Source organism: Pinus tabuliformis, chromosome 3_1 (assembly GCF_031772625.1).
Source record: "Pinus tabuliformis cultivar Carrire ecotype Pingquan chromosome 3_1, CPIR1, whole genome shotgun sequence".
NCBI classification, from domain to species: Eukaryota; Viridiplantae; Streptophyta; class Pinopsida; order Pinales; family Pinaceae; genus Pinus; species Pinus tabuliformis.
The window spans coordinates 767,626,076-767,641,441 of NC_142301.1; the positions used below are offsets into that span (position 1 = coordinate 767,626,076).

The window sequence follows — 15,366 nt, forward strand, 5'->3', positions numbered from 1 at the left end:
GTCCCCATAAAGAATCATTAAACCAAACAATAATACCCACATGCAACCACAACGAATATGGGGTTCACAAGAAACGTTTAGAGTCTAGGAATTTAAAAGTCCTACTTCAGCTATATATATAAGTGAAGGTGAAATAAAAATATTAAGAAACAACTCTGACATCTTCTTTACCCAGATAATAGAAGACAACCGAGTAAATTCATCTGGGGAAGCTGCCCTCCGAACTAGGATTTCAGTCATACGCCCATAATCAACAGCCTGGCAATCGATCACCAATCAACGCTAATAAAGAAGCTAAGGAGGCGATTTGCTTTTCTAAATGGAGTGCAAAGAAATAAGTGTCCCTAAGAATAACAAGATAACAATTGAGATTTGTGCCAATAACCATTTTCTTAATATATAAGCAGAATGGAAAAGTGTTGCAACACTGCATTAACGTTCACACTTTGTAACTTAACACTGCTTTGGAAGGAACTGCAAACCATGTTTTATTGTATGAAGTAATGTGCCTTCTTCTGAAGCTAAATTCCCCAGTCTGAGCACACAATCGTGAGATACCCACATGATTTTCTTAATATGATGATTCTCACTAATATTCTAATGGCTACAAAAATAGAGAGTTATGCACTGTATTTAAAGAAACTGCAAACAATATTTTCTTATACGTAGCAGTATGCCTTCCTTTGTAGCTAAACCCCCAATTCTGAAAACATGGTCCTCAGAGATACCCACATGCTTTTCTTACTAAGATAATTCCTAATCCTAAATGCTCTCTAATCCTCTAATAGCAGCAAAAATGGAGACATCTGCATTGTCTATGCAAGAAGAATTAGTATTACCTATATATGATGATTCCTCACTAATATTCTAATGGCTGCAAAAATAGAAAGTTCTGCATTGTATTTAAAGAAACTGCAAACAATGTTTTCTTAGAGGTAGCAGTATGCCTTTCTTTGTAGCAAGCCCCCCAATATGCTTTTCTTACTAAGATGATTCCTCAATGCTCTCTAATCTTCTAATGGCAGCAAAAATGGAGACATCTACATTGTCTATGCAAGAAGAATTACCTCTATACACAGAAGACAAATATACTTATCTTTAGTTATCACAAAAATTGTTCAATATCACAACTGTCACAAATAATAAAAGTTTGAAGAATGACTTGATATTAAATAGATTCACCCTTGGCCTGTCTTGATTCTTTATGCAATTGAGGGTCTCACCTGAGAGTTCTTTATCTCTTGTAAGAACTCAGCAAGTGCGAAATCTGCTTGTTGCCTTATCTCGTGGCTGGAGTCACTCAGCATATTGAAAAGACCTAAAAGATAAGTTTAACACAATCTAAATCTTTACTATCCAATATGAACAGACTCAGACAGGAAAGCTATGTATTGATCCCAAGACATCATCCAAGATAAGTAGAAGCAAATTCCATACCATCAAGAAAATCTGGAAGGAATCCTAGCATATCAATGTCAGGAACTCGTTCCAAAACAGTAATCCATCCCACCAGAAATTGCCGTACATAAGGGTTGAGAACATTCATTCGCTCCCTGAGCAAGGGTATGAATTCTTCAATCCTGAATGAATTTTACCCAATCTATTTTGGGTTAATAAAACATAGTACCAGTAAAGCAATTGTCTATTAATGAGGATCCAATCAAATAGTAATCAAAATTCTCAAATTAGCAAAGAGATCGTGCAGTGAGTTTACCATAAATAAAATCAAATAGATATATGGAGAAGCATTGCATACCTGAATCGATCAGTTACCGTAACAGTATCCTGCATGAGTAATACAAGATACTCAGAAACTACATCTATTAAAGTCTTTCAGAAGAAAGATACACATTTCATAAGATGTTAAACCTGTAAATAGGTATTATACAAAGAGAGACAATGGAATGTGACCACATTTTTAATAGAGGATAAACGTGCTCCTAAGAAATCAAGTTTCACCTTAACAAGTCGATCCAAAAGATGTGCAGCACTCTGTACATTAGGATCCGAATCTGCTGACAGCTTCAAGAGAGAATCGAAAATTTGGTTAAAAAACACAATGATATCTCCTCGTGCAACCTGGAACAGAACATGGGGAATGAGTAAGTTTAACCACCAGAGTTATAAAACTGCCCTAAGGTAACAAAAAAACTATTTAAAAAATCCTTTTCAAAATGTGAAACTCAGGCATAAAGGCCCCGATGAAACTTTTACCTTTGCAATGTTATAGAGGGCTTCACATGCATAGTACCGGACCCTGCTATCTTGGTCAGAAAAGGAGTTGATAACAGGTGGAATAATTTTCTGAGACAACATAAACAGAAACATTAATCCAAATGCATGTCAGAAATATTAATACACCAACCAATAGCATATTACCATAAAGTAAAAATAAAGATATAGACAAATTCTGAAAAATGAAACATATAAGCCTTGACCCTGAAGCAAATTATGTCAAAAAAAAATCCTATAAAATAAGCAAATATCGCATATTCCAAATTATCAATAACTTGTGTATTTTGGCTTATATCAATATGTTGTCTCTTTTGTGAAAATTTGGAAACCTCGAATCCTACTGCAGCAATTGATTAAGTTTCTCCTATTTGTTAAATAAACTGAACAAATTATTTACCGTGTTCAACAGCAAATATCGAAACTAATACACTGCAGCCTTCACAAATAACTACTGCGGAAGAAAAATAATGCTGGAAGAATAGAATCACACACAAATAAATAACACTGTTATTTTTGGACCAATGTTCCCGTAAAAACCCAACTTGGGAAAGTCGGTGCAGCAGCTGAGGATTTTATTATTATGCAGTGGTAAATCTGAGTACAAATCTATGGATGCTCAAATCTAGCAATCCATACAAAGAAATGACTGACAGAAGATCTAGTGAGAAAAATCTCACTTCCACCGGTGATCCAACACTGACCTTGGCTCAAGATGAGTTGCTCTCTATTGCCTTTTCGTAGTCCCTACGCAGCTCTGCATCACACAACTTGGTCCAGCTTCTCTCTCGCTAACTGATTAGTTGATGTCTGGGAAATGGACTCTCCTAGCCTCCGGGCCCCCACTCTGGCTTCTAGCACTGAATCACTGCTTCTCCCCAGCAAAATATGGCTTCCCCTCTAAAGCACTGTGTTGTCGCACGGATTGACACGACAACCCTCAGACCGGGGGCTGTCACTCTGATCCCCGATCCCTCCGTTTAAGCCTGTCTCCCGTGGCTAAGGGGGGTAGTCCCGGTGAGATGATGAGACCAACTGTCGACCAGTTGGTTGGGAGACACGAGACACGATATAAAAAAGCACTAAAATGATTTGATTAATTGAGCAGACCAGTGCCTTAAGAGATTGTTATTAAAACGATTACTTGTTAGATGATATAGAAACATAAACTGTGAACAGCAATCATTTGTCATCAGCTAAATCACAATGCTCTTAAAATGACCAAAACGATATCCAGCAACTGAGAATTTTGAAAAGATGAAAGCCTTAAACCATCACGAATCATAAACCATTAACCAGATATCAATTTCGCATCTCGACTTTAGATCTCAGCATGAAAGATCTGACAATTCCCGAAAATAACTGGATCTAAAAATTTCCACAATATTTTTATATTTTTTCGATTTTTTTTTTTTTTTATATAAATGAAAATTAAAAATCTAAAAATTTAAAATTTAATATCTATTCTGAAACTAAACTATAAATAAAAAATTAAACTAAACCAAAAATCTTTTTATTTATTTTTTTATTTTTCAATATTATAAAAATAATCTAAATCTAAAATTTATGAAAACTTTAAACATAAAATCTAATTAAAACAAAAACTAAATCAAAATCTAATTAAAACTAAGCTTAATCCTAAACTAAACTTAAAAATAAATTAAAATCTAACCTAAAGTTAAATCTAAAACATAAAATTAAAGTCTATTCTAAATAAAATCTAAAATATTAACTATAAAAAATCTAAAACTAAAATCTAACATAACTCTAAACTCTAACATAAATCTAAAATCTAAACTATATTAAAAAAAAAAAAAAAATTAAACTTCATATGAAAAAATCAAAACGAAACCCCTTTTTCCTTTTTTGAATTTATATATGTATATATATCACAAAACAAGGTTAGATTTATGAAACAAATTTAAACAAAACAAAATTAAAACCTAACTTAAAACTACGCTTACCTAGGCTTAACCGTTGATTTCATTCAAAATACAATTCAAGAAAATCTTAAGAAAAAAAATAAAATCGAAGCTACAGCAATACGCATACACATTTGAAATTTAAACCAAATCAATATCTACGCTACCCTGCGATGAAGAAATCAGAACGCATGGAAATAGAGATGCAAAGCGTAACAGGGCACGAAAAATATATGGAGACCCTAGCCGTCAACTGAAAATCGCAGGCAAATTTAAATGCTGACAGGAAACAAACGCATTACCACTCAGGATATCTCTTCAAATTCGAAAGCGATTTATTTTATCACCTAAGGCGCGTGACAGCAAGATTGGTTCGATTCTTACCTTCAAAAAACTATATTAACATTACCTGAGCGTGATTTACCTACTTTTCGAATCGATTTAGGCACAGGATTTCGGTTTGAAAAGCCGCAACAATGGAGATGGCGGCAGACGGTTTTCACGCTGGATGGTAAACATTTCACACCAAAAACTGCGATTTCTGCAATGTATTATATGTGACGGCGGATCTCCTTGGATGCTGAACGCTGAGCAGCAACGACAAAAGGAAATACGTCCTTGTGTGCACATGACCCTCATGCGTTTGCAGGTGAATAGGCTGACTGCAAATCGTTTCCTGATCACAAAACTCTCTGTTTTATTCGGAAACCTCTGGAGAAGACCCTATACTGGGCTCAACAAAAAATGCTTGCGGGAGTTGGCTGGTTCAGCCGAGAACTTCCCCGAACGCCCACAAAATTCCTTCAGAAAATGTTTTCTGCACAGCTCAAAACAAATGTCAACAAAGAGGGCAAAAACGCTGCTAGATCTCAAACAGTGATGGAGATACCTGCCATTACTTCAGAAACCCTAACAGCACTCAAACCCCAGCAAGTGAACAAGATACCTGTGTTCACAATACTCTACAAAAAGCTATTATTAATGGCTGAAAATAACATATGCAGAAAATGAAATGATCTCACAGCATTCCAAGAGAGTAACACCAGCAAGATATGGACCCCAAAGTCTTCCTTTATTAACCATAAACAGATTTACAAGAGAGCTTCTTCAATATCAGACTCACAGATCGAATTATCTAAAAAGACCCCTAGCACCCTATTTAAAGGAAATGATCCCAACGGCTAGTTCGAGTGATCTATGTAGAAATGATCTCGACCGTTGATGAGGATCAAGACATCTCTTGATCTCATTTGTCGATTTATTCACTTAAAATATTATTATTTTATTAGTTAGGGTTTTATTATTTTTTTAATTTTTTATTTATTTCATTTTTTTAATTTTTATTTATTTTATTATTTTTTATTATTTTTATTCATTTTTTAATTTCTTAATTCATTTTAAAATGGATCATCGAACTAAGCCTTCGGAAACATCACCTAGGACCTAGGACTTAAGACTCATGAGGGGATTTAAAACATTTTTTCGACCCTCAGGACACATTACATCATGACTTTTACAATTTACATCTTAAGGGAAAAAACCCCTTTAACATAGACCCTCACAAATCTCCCAGTTCTGCGACACAACTATAATCTAGCAGATCAACACACTAGGATTCTCCTAAAATTCCAATGACAAAATCCATCCCGGCTTTGGGGTCAGGTTTGAAGGAAAACTCTGCCGATCCATGGATCGGTGAGACAAAAAACCTTCCGGGACGTAGATTACCACTAGAAAGTTAGGTCCACCTAGGCAATTCACATACACGACTCATATCTGCTAAGATTATTTACAATTAATACATGCAGACTGGGTTTACAATTAGATTGATCAAGCTGCTGATGACTGCTGGATGGCACGGACACGCTGATCAGGTGCTGCCCTTTTCTTGCAAAGAAAAAGGGGGTGTACTGCATGGGTAGTTGACCGTTAGAGGTCAACATCTGGCTCTACTTGGGGACACGTTGCTGCTTGCAGGAATGTGAGAATCCAGAATCTGCATCCATACAACACAAAAATAAGTAGCGTCCATCCAAAAGCATCATATACATCAAGCACAATAAAGATAAAAGCTCCTCATTTATTAACTATCTAAAGCAGAAACGAAAATGCGGAAAAAACAAGGAGTAGGGTTAGAAATACGATACACAGGATGCCCTACGGCATCAGATGTGTTCAATATAGTGCATACTGAGCATTTGCCTGCTTTCAGGCAAGTCTGTCGGCTGCTTGTCGGATGTGCCATGTCCAATTTTGCATATGGTAGGACTCTTTCCTATCCGAAAATCAAGCTGCTCACGGCCGTCTGATGCGTCAAATCTTCTTCTTATTTTCTTTCTCTTGCGCTTTTTCTTTCTGGCAGGTTGAATTACTGATGATCTGGTACTTTCTGTTTCAAAACTATCAGATGAAGTGTGCGTGATATGTCTTTCTTCAGCCCGCATCTGATCTTTATCATTCTTAAGTCTATCCGGATCACCTTCAATTAACCATCTTTCAATCGAATCAATAACCTCCTCATAATAAGATGGAGCTTGTTGCAGCACATGAGAAGGCTCCTGATCTATTGATGTCACCTGGTTTCTTTCATCTTCCAATTGCTGAAACCTTTGAACCTGTATTCTAATGGCATCCATCTGTCTAGAGTGTTCAACCTTTATATCACCGATTTGTCTGGCATGATGTTCTTCCATGTCTTTTATCATTTTATTGTTCTTTTCCTTTATGTCCATCAAGTAATGCTGCATGAAATTTATTTCTTCTTTATGATTCGCTTGCATGTCAGCCAACTGATTATTATGATTGAACGTCATGATAGTCATTTCCTCTTCCATAGTTAATAACTTGTTTTGCATAGAGTCAATTTCCCTATCATGATCAACTTTCATGGTCACCATATTTTCCTCTAAGACTGACATCTTGCTATGCATGTTTCCAATTTCTGTTTCATATTTAGTTTTCATGGCCTCAATTTCTTTAGCATGCTGATTTTGCGTGACCTCAATCTCTCTATTACGTTTTTCCAGGTGGGTGCATAAAGTTTTCACATCATTGACATAATTAGTTTGATTGATTTCCATATTTCTCACCAGCATCATTAGATCTCGTAAAATTTTCTTTTGCTCTTCCCTTTCATTGTCATTTGTCCCTGATTTTTCACTATCATGAACTTGATCTGCAATATTTCCGGTGGATGACACATTCTGACATGATGAATCGTCTTGGGATCTTTCAGCTGGACCGCTTATCAAATTACTTTCATTCTGTTGCACAATTTTAGAGGCAGAAGGCAAGCTGTTTGGATAACCATATCTATTTTTAAAAGCATCGACAATGTCTTCTAAAGAAGTGAAAGATTCCTTTGGAAAATTGTTAAACCAATTCAAAGCATCATCTTCTAAAGAAAGGACAAATAGGCGCATTTTGATGTCTTCATGATTAAACTGAGGGGATCTACAGTATATGATCATGATGCGAGTAAACAAGACTAGATGCCTTCTAACAGCGATTGGATCACCACCCGAGAAAATAGGTAACTTAGGAATGGCATCTTCCGGAAAATCATGGAGACGTTCAGTAAAACGACATGGCTTAAATGAATAATCCATGATGAATGATAAGGGGTTAGATAGATGATAGAACTAGATCTCTGCTCAAGAAAATCAAAAGATGAAAGAGGTGGAGTCGCCACTTGAACAATAAATCTGATTCTAAGATCCAAAAAGGTACCAGCGAGCAGATATAAGGAAGGCTTCTTGTCTGGGAAAAATAAGAAAATGGAGTCGCCACCCAAACAAGAAACAAACCCAAGAGGTGCTACTGATATGGGATGAAAAGATGCCAAAAATATTGAATCTGCCAGCTCAACTGAGAGATGAGAGATGAGAAGATGAATGTCGATGAAACTCCAGGAACAGAAAGACTCTGTCCCCGGCAACGGCGCCAAAAAATGTTGGCGTTGCCGGGCCAGATGAAAAGATAAGAAATGATAAGGATGATTGTCGTTGAAACGCCGAGAAAAATGTTCCCCGGCAACGGCGCCAAAAAATGTTGTCGCACGGATTGACACGACAACCCTCAGACCGGGGGCTGTCACTCTGATCCCCGATCCCTCCGTTTAAGCCTGTCTCCCGTGGCTAAGGGGGGTAGTCCCGGTGAGATGATGAGACCAACTGTCGACCAGTTGGTTGGGAGACACGAGACACGATATAAAAAAGCACTAAAATGATTTGATTAATTGAGCAGACCAGTGCCTTAAGAGATTGTTATTAAAACGATTACTTGTTAGATGATATAGAAACATAAACTGTGAACAGCAATCATTTGTCATCAGCTAAATCACAATGCTCTTAAAATGACCAAAACGATATCCAGCAACTGAGAATTTTGAAAAGATGAAAGCCTTAAACCATCACGAATCATAAACCATTAACCAGATATCAATTTCGCATCTCGACTTTAGATCTCAGCATGAAAGATCTGACAATTCCCGAAAATAACTGGATCTAAAAATTTCCACAATATTTTTATATTTTTTCGATTTTTTTTTTTTTTTATATAAATGAAAATTAAAAATCTAAAAATTTAAAATTTAATATCTATTCTGAAACTAAACTATAAATAAAAAATTAAACTAAACCAAAAATCTTTTTATTTATTTTTTTATTTTTCAATATTATAAAAATAATCTAAATCTAAAATTTATGAAAACTTTAAACATAAAATCTAATTAAAACAAAAACTAAATCAAAATCTAATTAAAACTAAGCTTAATCCTAAACTAAACTTAAAAATAAATTAAAATCTAACCTAAAGTTAAATCTAAAACATAAAATTAAAGTCTATTCTAAATAAAATCTAAAATATTAACTATAAAAAATCTAAAACTAAAATCTAACATAACTCTAAACTCTAACATAAATCTAAAATCTAAACTATATTAAAAAAAAAAAAAAAATTAAACTTCATATGAAAAAATCAAAACGAAACCCCTTTTTCCTTTTTTGAATTTATATATGTATATATATCACAAAACAAGGTTAGATTTATGAAACAAATTTAAACAAAACAAAATTAAAACCTAACTTAAAACTACGCTTACCTAGGCTTAACCGTTGATTTCATTCAAAATACAATTCAAGAAAATCTTAAGAAAAAAAATAAAATCGAAGCTACAGCAATACGCATACACATTTGAAATTTAAACCAAATCAATATCTACGCTACCCTGCGATGAAGAAATCAGAACGCATGGAAATAGAGATGCAAAGCGTAACAGGGCACGAAAAATATATGGAGACCCTAGCCGTCAACTGAAAATCGCAGGCAAATTTAAATGCTGACAGGAAACAAACGCATTACCACTCAGGATATCTCTTCAAATTCGAAAGCGATTTATTTTATCACCTAAGGCGCGTGACAGCAAGATTGGTTCGATTCTTACCTTCAAAAAACTATATTAACATTACCTGAGCGTGATTTACCTACTTTTCGAATCGATTTAGGCGCAGGATTGCGGTTTGAAAAGCCGTAACAATGGAGATGGCGGCAGACGGTATTCACGCTGGATGGTAAACATTTCACACCAAAAACTGCGATTTCTGCAATGTATTATATGTGACGGCGGATCTCCTTGGATGCTGAACGCTGAGCAGCAACGACAAAAGGAAATACGTCCTTGTGTGCACATGACCCTCATGCGTTTGCAGGTGAATAGGCTGACTGCAAATCGTTTCCTGATCACAAAACTCTCTGTTTTATTCGGAAACCTCTGGAGAAGACCCTATACTGGGCTCAACAAAAAATGCTTGCGGGAGTTGGCTGGTTCAGCCGAGAACTTCCCCGAACGCCCACAAAATTCCTTCAGAAAATGTTTTCTGCACAGCTCAAAACAAATGTCAACAAAGAGGGCAAAAATGCTGCTAGATCTCAAACAGTGATGGAGATACCTGCCATTACTTCAGAAACCCTAACAGCACTCAAACCCCAGCAAGTGAACAAGATACCTGTGTTCACAATACTCTACAAAAAGCTATTATTAATGGCTGAAAATAACATATGCAGAAAATGAAATGATCTCACAGCATTCCAAGAGAGTAACACCAGCAAGATATGGACCCCAAAGTCTTCCTTTATTAACCATAAACAGATTTACAAGAGAGCTTCTTCAATATCAGACTCACAGATCGAATTATCTAAAAAGACCCCTAGCACCCTATTTAAAGGAAATGATCCCAATGGCTAGTTCGAGTGATCTATGTAGAAATGATCTCGACCGTTGATGAGGATCAAGACATCTCTTGATCTCATTTGTCGATTTATTCACTTAAAATATTATTATTTTATTAGTTAGGGTTTTATTATTTTTTTAATTTTTTATTTATTTCATTTTTTTAATTTTTATTTATTTTATTATTTTTTATTATTTTTATTCATTTTTTAATTTCTTAATTCATTTTAAAATGGATCATCGAACTAAGCCTTCGGAAACATCACCTAGGACCTAGGACTTAAGACTCATGAGGGGATTTAAAACATTTTTTCGACCCTCAGGACACATTACATCATGACTTTTACAATTTACATCTTAAGGGAAAAAACCCCTTTAACATAGACCCTCACAAATCTCCCAGTTCTGCGACACAACTATAATCTAGCAGATCAACACACTAGGATTCTCCTAAAATTCCAATGACAAAATCCATCCCGGCTTTGGGGTCAGGTTTGAAGGAAAACTCTGCCGATCCATGGATCGGTGAGACAAAAAACCTTCCGGGACGTAGATTACCACTAGAAAGTTAGGTCCACCTAGGCAATTCACATACACGACTCATATCTGCTAAGATTATTTACAATTAATACATGCAGACTGGGTTTACAATTAGATTGATCAAGCTGCTGATGACTGCTGGATGGCACGGACACGCTGATCAGGTGCTGCCCTTTTCTTGCAAAGAAAAAGGGGGTGTACTGCATGGGTAGTTGACCGGTAGAGGTCAACATCTGGCTCTACTTGGGGACACGTTGCTGCTTGCAGGAATGTGAGAATCCAGAATCTGCATCCATACAACACAAAAATAAGTAGCGTCCATCCAAAATCATCATATACATTAAGCACAATAAAGATAAAAGCTCTTCATTTATTAACTATCTAAAGCAGAAACGAAAATGCGGAAAAAACAAGGAGTAGGGTTAGAAATACGATACAAAGGATGCCCTACGGCATCAGATGTGTTCAATATAGTGCATACTGAGCATTTGCCTGCTTTCAGGCAAGTCTGTCGGCTGCTTGTCGGATGTGCCATGTCCAATTTTGCATATGGTAGGACTCTTTCCTATCCGAAAATCAAGCTGCTCACTGCCGTCTGATGCGTCAAATCTTCTTCTTATTTTCTTTCTCTTGCGCTTTTTCTTTCTGGCAGGTTGAATTACTGATGATCTGGTACTTTCTGTTTCAAAACTATCAGATGAAGTGTGCGTGATATGTCTTTCTTCAGCCCGCATCTGATCTTTATCATTCTTAAGTCTATTCGGATCACCTTCAATTAACCATCTTTCAATCGAATCAATAACCTCCTCATAATAGGATGGAGCTTGTTGCAGCACATGAGAAGGCTCCTGATCTATTGATGTCACCTGGTTTCTTTCATCTTCCAATTGCTGAAACCTTTGAACCTATATTCTAATGGCATCCATCTGTCTAGAGTGTTCAACCTTTATATCACCGATTTGTCTGGCATGATGTTCTTCCATGTCTTTTATCATTTTATTGTTCTTTTCCTTTATGTCCATCAAGTAATGCTGCATGAAATTTATTTCTTCTTTATGATTCGCTTGCATGTCAGCCAACTGATTATTATGATTGAACGTCATGATAGTCATTTCCTCTTCCATAGTTAATAACTTGTTTTGCATAGAGTCAATTTCCCTATCATGATCAACTTTCATGGTCACCATATTTTCCTCTAAGACTGACATCTTGCTATGCATGTTTCCAATTTCTGTTTCATATTTAGTTTTCATGGCCTCAATTTCTTTAGCATGCTGATTTTGCGTGACCTCAATCTCTCTATTACGTTTTTCCAGGTGGGTGCATAAAGTTTTCACATCATTGACATAATTAGTTTGATTGATTTCCATATTTCTCACCAGCATCATTAGATCTCGTAAAATTTTCTTTTGCTCTTCCCTTTCATTGTCATTTGTCCCTGATTTTTCACTATCATGAACTTGATCTGCAATATTTCCGGTGGATGACACATTCTGACATGATGAATCGTCTTGGGATCTTTCAGCTGGACAGCTTATCAAATTACTTTCATTCTGTTGCACAATTTTAGAGGCAGAAGGCAAGCTGTTTGGATAACCATATCTATTTTTAAAAGCATCGACAATGTCTTCTAAAGAAGTGAAAGATTCCTTTGGAAAATTGTTAAACCAATTCAAAGCATCATCTTCTAAAGAAAGGACAAATAGGCGCATTTTGATGTCTTCATGATTAAACTGAGGGGATCTACAGTATATGATCATGATGCGAGTAAACAAGACTAGATGCCTTCTAACAGCGATTGGATCACCACCCGAGAAAATAGGTAACTTAGGAATGGCATCTTCCGGAAAATCATGGAGACGTTCAGTAAAACGACATGGCTTAAATGAATAATCCATGATGAATGATAAGGGGTTAGATAGATGATAGAACTAGATCTCTGCTCAAGAAAATCAAAAGATGAAAGAGGTGGAGTCGCCACTTGAACAATAAATCTGATTCTAAGATCCAAAAAGGTACCAGCGAGCAGATATAAGGAAGGCTTCTTGTCTGGGAAAAATAAGAAAATGGAGTCGCCACCCAAACAAGAAACAAACCCAAGAGGTGCTACTGATATGGGATGAAAAGATGCCAAAAATATTGAATCTGCCAGCTCAACTGAGAGATGAGAGATGAGAAGATGAATGTCGATGAAACTCCAGGAACAGAAAGACTCTGTCCCCGGCAACGGCGCCAAAAAATGTTGGCGTTGCCGGGCCAGATGAAAAGATAAGAAATGATAAGGATGATTGTCGTTGAAACGCCGAGAAAAATGTTCCCCGGCAACGGCGCCAAAAAATGTTGTCGCACGGATTGACACGACAACCCTCAGACCGGGGGCTGTCACTCTGATCCCCGATCCCTCCGTTTAAGCCTGTCTCCCGTGGCTAAGGGGGGTAGTCCCGGTGAGATGATGAGACCAACTGTCGACCAGTTGGTTGGGAGACACGAGACACGATATAAAAAAGCACTAAAATGATTTGATTAATTGAGCAGACCAGTGCCTTAAGAGATTGTTATTAAAACGATTACTTGTTAGATGATATAGAAACATAAACTGTGAACAGCAATCATTTGTCATCAGCTAAATCACAATGCTCTTAAAATGACCAAAACGATATCCAGCAACTGAGAATTTTGAAAAGATGAAAGCCTTAAACCATCACGAATCATAAACCATTAACCAGATATCAATTTCGCATCTCGACTTTAGATCTCAGCATGAAAGATCTGACAATTCCCGAAAATAACTGGATCTAAAAATTTCCACAATATTTTTATATTTTTTCGATTTTTTTTTTTTTATATATAAATGAAAATTAAAAATCTAAAAATTTAAAATTTAATATCTATTCTGAAACTAAACTATAAATAAAAAATTAAACTAAACCAAAAATCTTTTTATTTATTTTTTTATTTTTCAATATTATAAAAATAATCTAAATCTAAAATTTATGAAAACTTTAAACATAAAATCTAATTAAAACAAAAACTAAATCAAAATCTAATTAAAACTAAGCTTAATCCTAAACTAAACTTAAAAATAAATTAAAATCTAACCTAAAGTTAAATCTAAAACATAAAATTAAAGTCTATTCTAAATAAAATCTAAAATATTAACTATAAAAAATCTAAAACTAAAATCTAACATAACTCTAAACTCTAACATAAATCTAAAATCTAAACTATATTAAAAAAAAAAAAAAAAAAATTAAACTTCATATGAAAAAATCAAAACGAAACCCCTTTTTCCTTTTTTGAATTTATATATGTACATATATCACAAAACAAGGTTAGATTTATGAAACAAATTTAAACAAAACAAAATTAAAACCTAACTTAAAACTACGCTTACCTAGGCTTAACCGTTGATTTCATTCAAAATACAATTCAAGAAAATCTTAAGAAAAAAAATAAAATCGAAGCTACAGCAATACGCATACACATTTGAAATTTAAACCAAATCAATATCTACGCTACCCTGCGATGAAGAAATCAGAACGCATGGAAATAGAGATGCAAAGCGTAACAGGGCACGAAAAATATATGGAGACCCTAGCCGTCAACTGAAAATCGCAGGCAGGAAACAAACGCATTACCACTCAGGATATCTCTCAAATTCGAAAGCGATTTATTTTATCACCTGAGGCGCGTGACAGCAAGATTGGTTCGATTCTTACCTTCAAAAAACTATATTAACATTACCTGAGCGTGATTTACCTACTTTTCGAATCGATTTAGGCGCAGGATTGCGGTTTGAAAAGCTGTAACAATGGAGATGGCGGCAGACGGTATTCACGCTGGATGGCAAACGTTTCACACCAAAAAATGCGATTTCTGCAATGTATTATATGTGACGGCGGATCTCCTTGGATGCTGAACGCTGAGCAGCAACGACAAAAGGAAATACGTCCTTGTGTGCACATGACCCTCATGCGTTTGCAGGTGAATAGGCTGAGTGCAAATCGTTTCCTGATCACAAAACTCTCTGTTTTATTCGGAAACCTCTGGAGAAGACCCTATACTGGGCTCAACAAAAAATGCTTGCGGGAGTTGGCTGGTTCAGCCGAGAACTTCCCCGAACGCCCACAAAATTCCTTCAGAAAATGTTTTCTGCACAGCTCAAAACAACTGTCAACAAAGAGGGCAAAAATGCTGCTAGATCTCAAACAGTAATGGAGATACCTGCCATTACTTCAGAAACCCTAACAGCACTCAAACCCCAGCAAGTGAACAAGATACCTGTGTTCACAATACTCTACAAAAAGCTATTATTAATGGCTGAAAATAACATATGCAGAAAATGAAATGATCTCACAGCATTCCAAGAGAGTAACACCAGCAAGATATGGACCCCAAAGTCTTCCTTTATTAACCATAAACAGATTTACAAGAGAGCTTCTT

At 35.8% G+C, this 15,366-nt stretch overlaps 1 protein-coding gene across 25 annotated transcripts in view; it reads right to left on the reverse strand.

Annotated features, from left to right (window-relative positions):
* Positions 1–15,366, reverse strand: part of LOC149189636 (protein VAC14 homolog) — a 229,608-nt gene that overhangs the window by 106,666 nt on the left and 107,576 nt on the right. For all 25 annotated transcript variants that reach the window (XM_089411886.1, XM_089411866.1, XM_089411878.1 and 22 more), the window contains exons 4-9: positions 2,215–2,304; positions 1,960–2,079; positions 1,757–1,785; positions 1,438–1,580; positions 1,224–1,318; positions 172–258 (exon numbers count right to left, since the gene is read on the reverse strand). In XM_089411886.1, the coding sequence (XP_089268012.1) occupies positions 172–258; positions 1,224–1,318; positions 1,438–1,580; positions 1,757–1,785; positions 1,960–2,079; positions 2,215–2,304 (564 nt within the window). The remainder of the gene's footprint in view (positions 1–171; positions 259–1,223; positions 1,319–1,437; positions 1,581–1,756; positions 1,786–1,959; positions 2,080–2,214; positions 2,305–15,366) is intronic.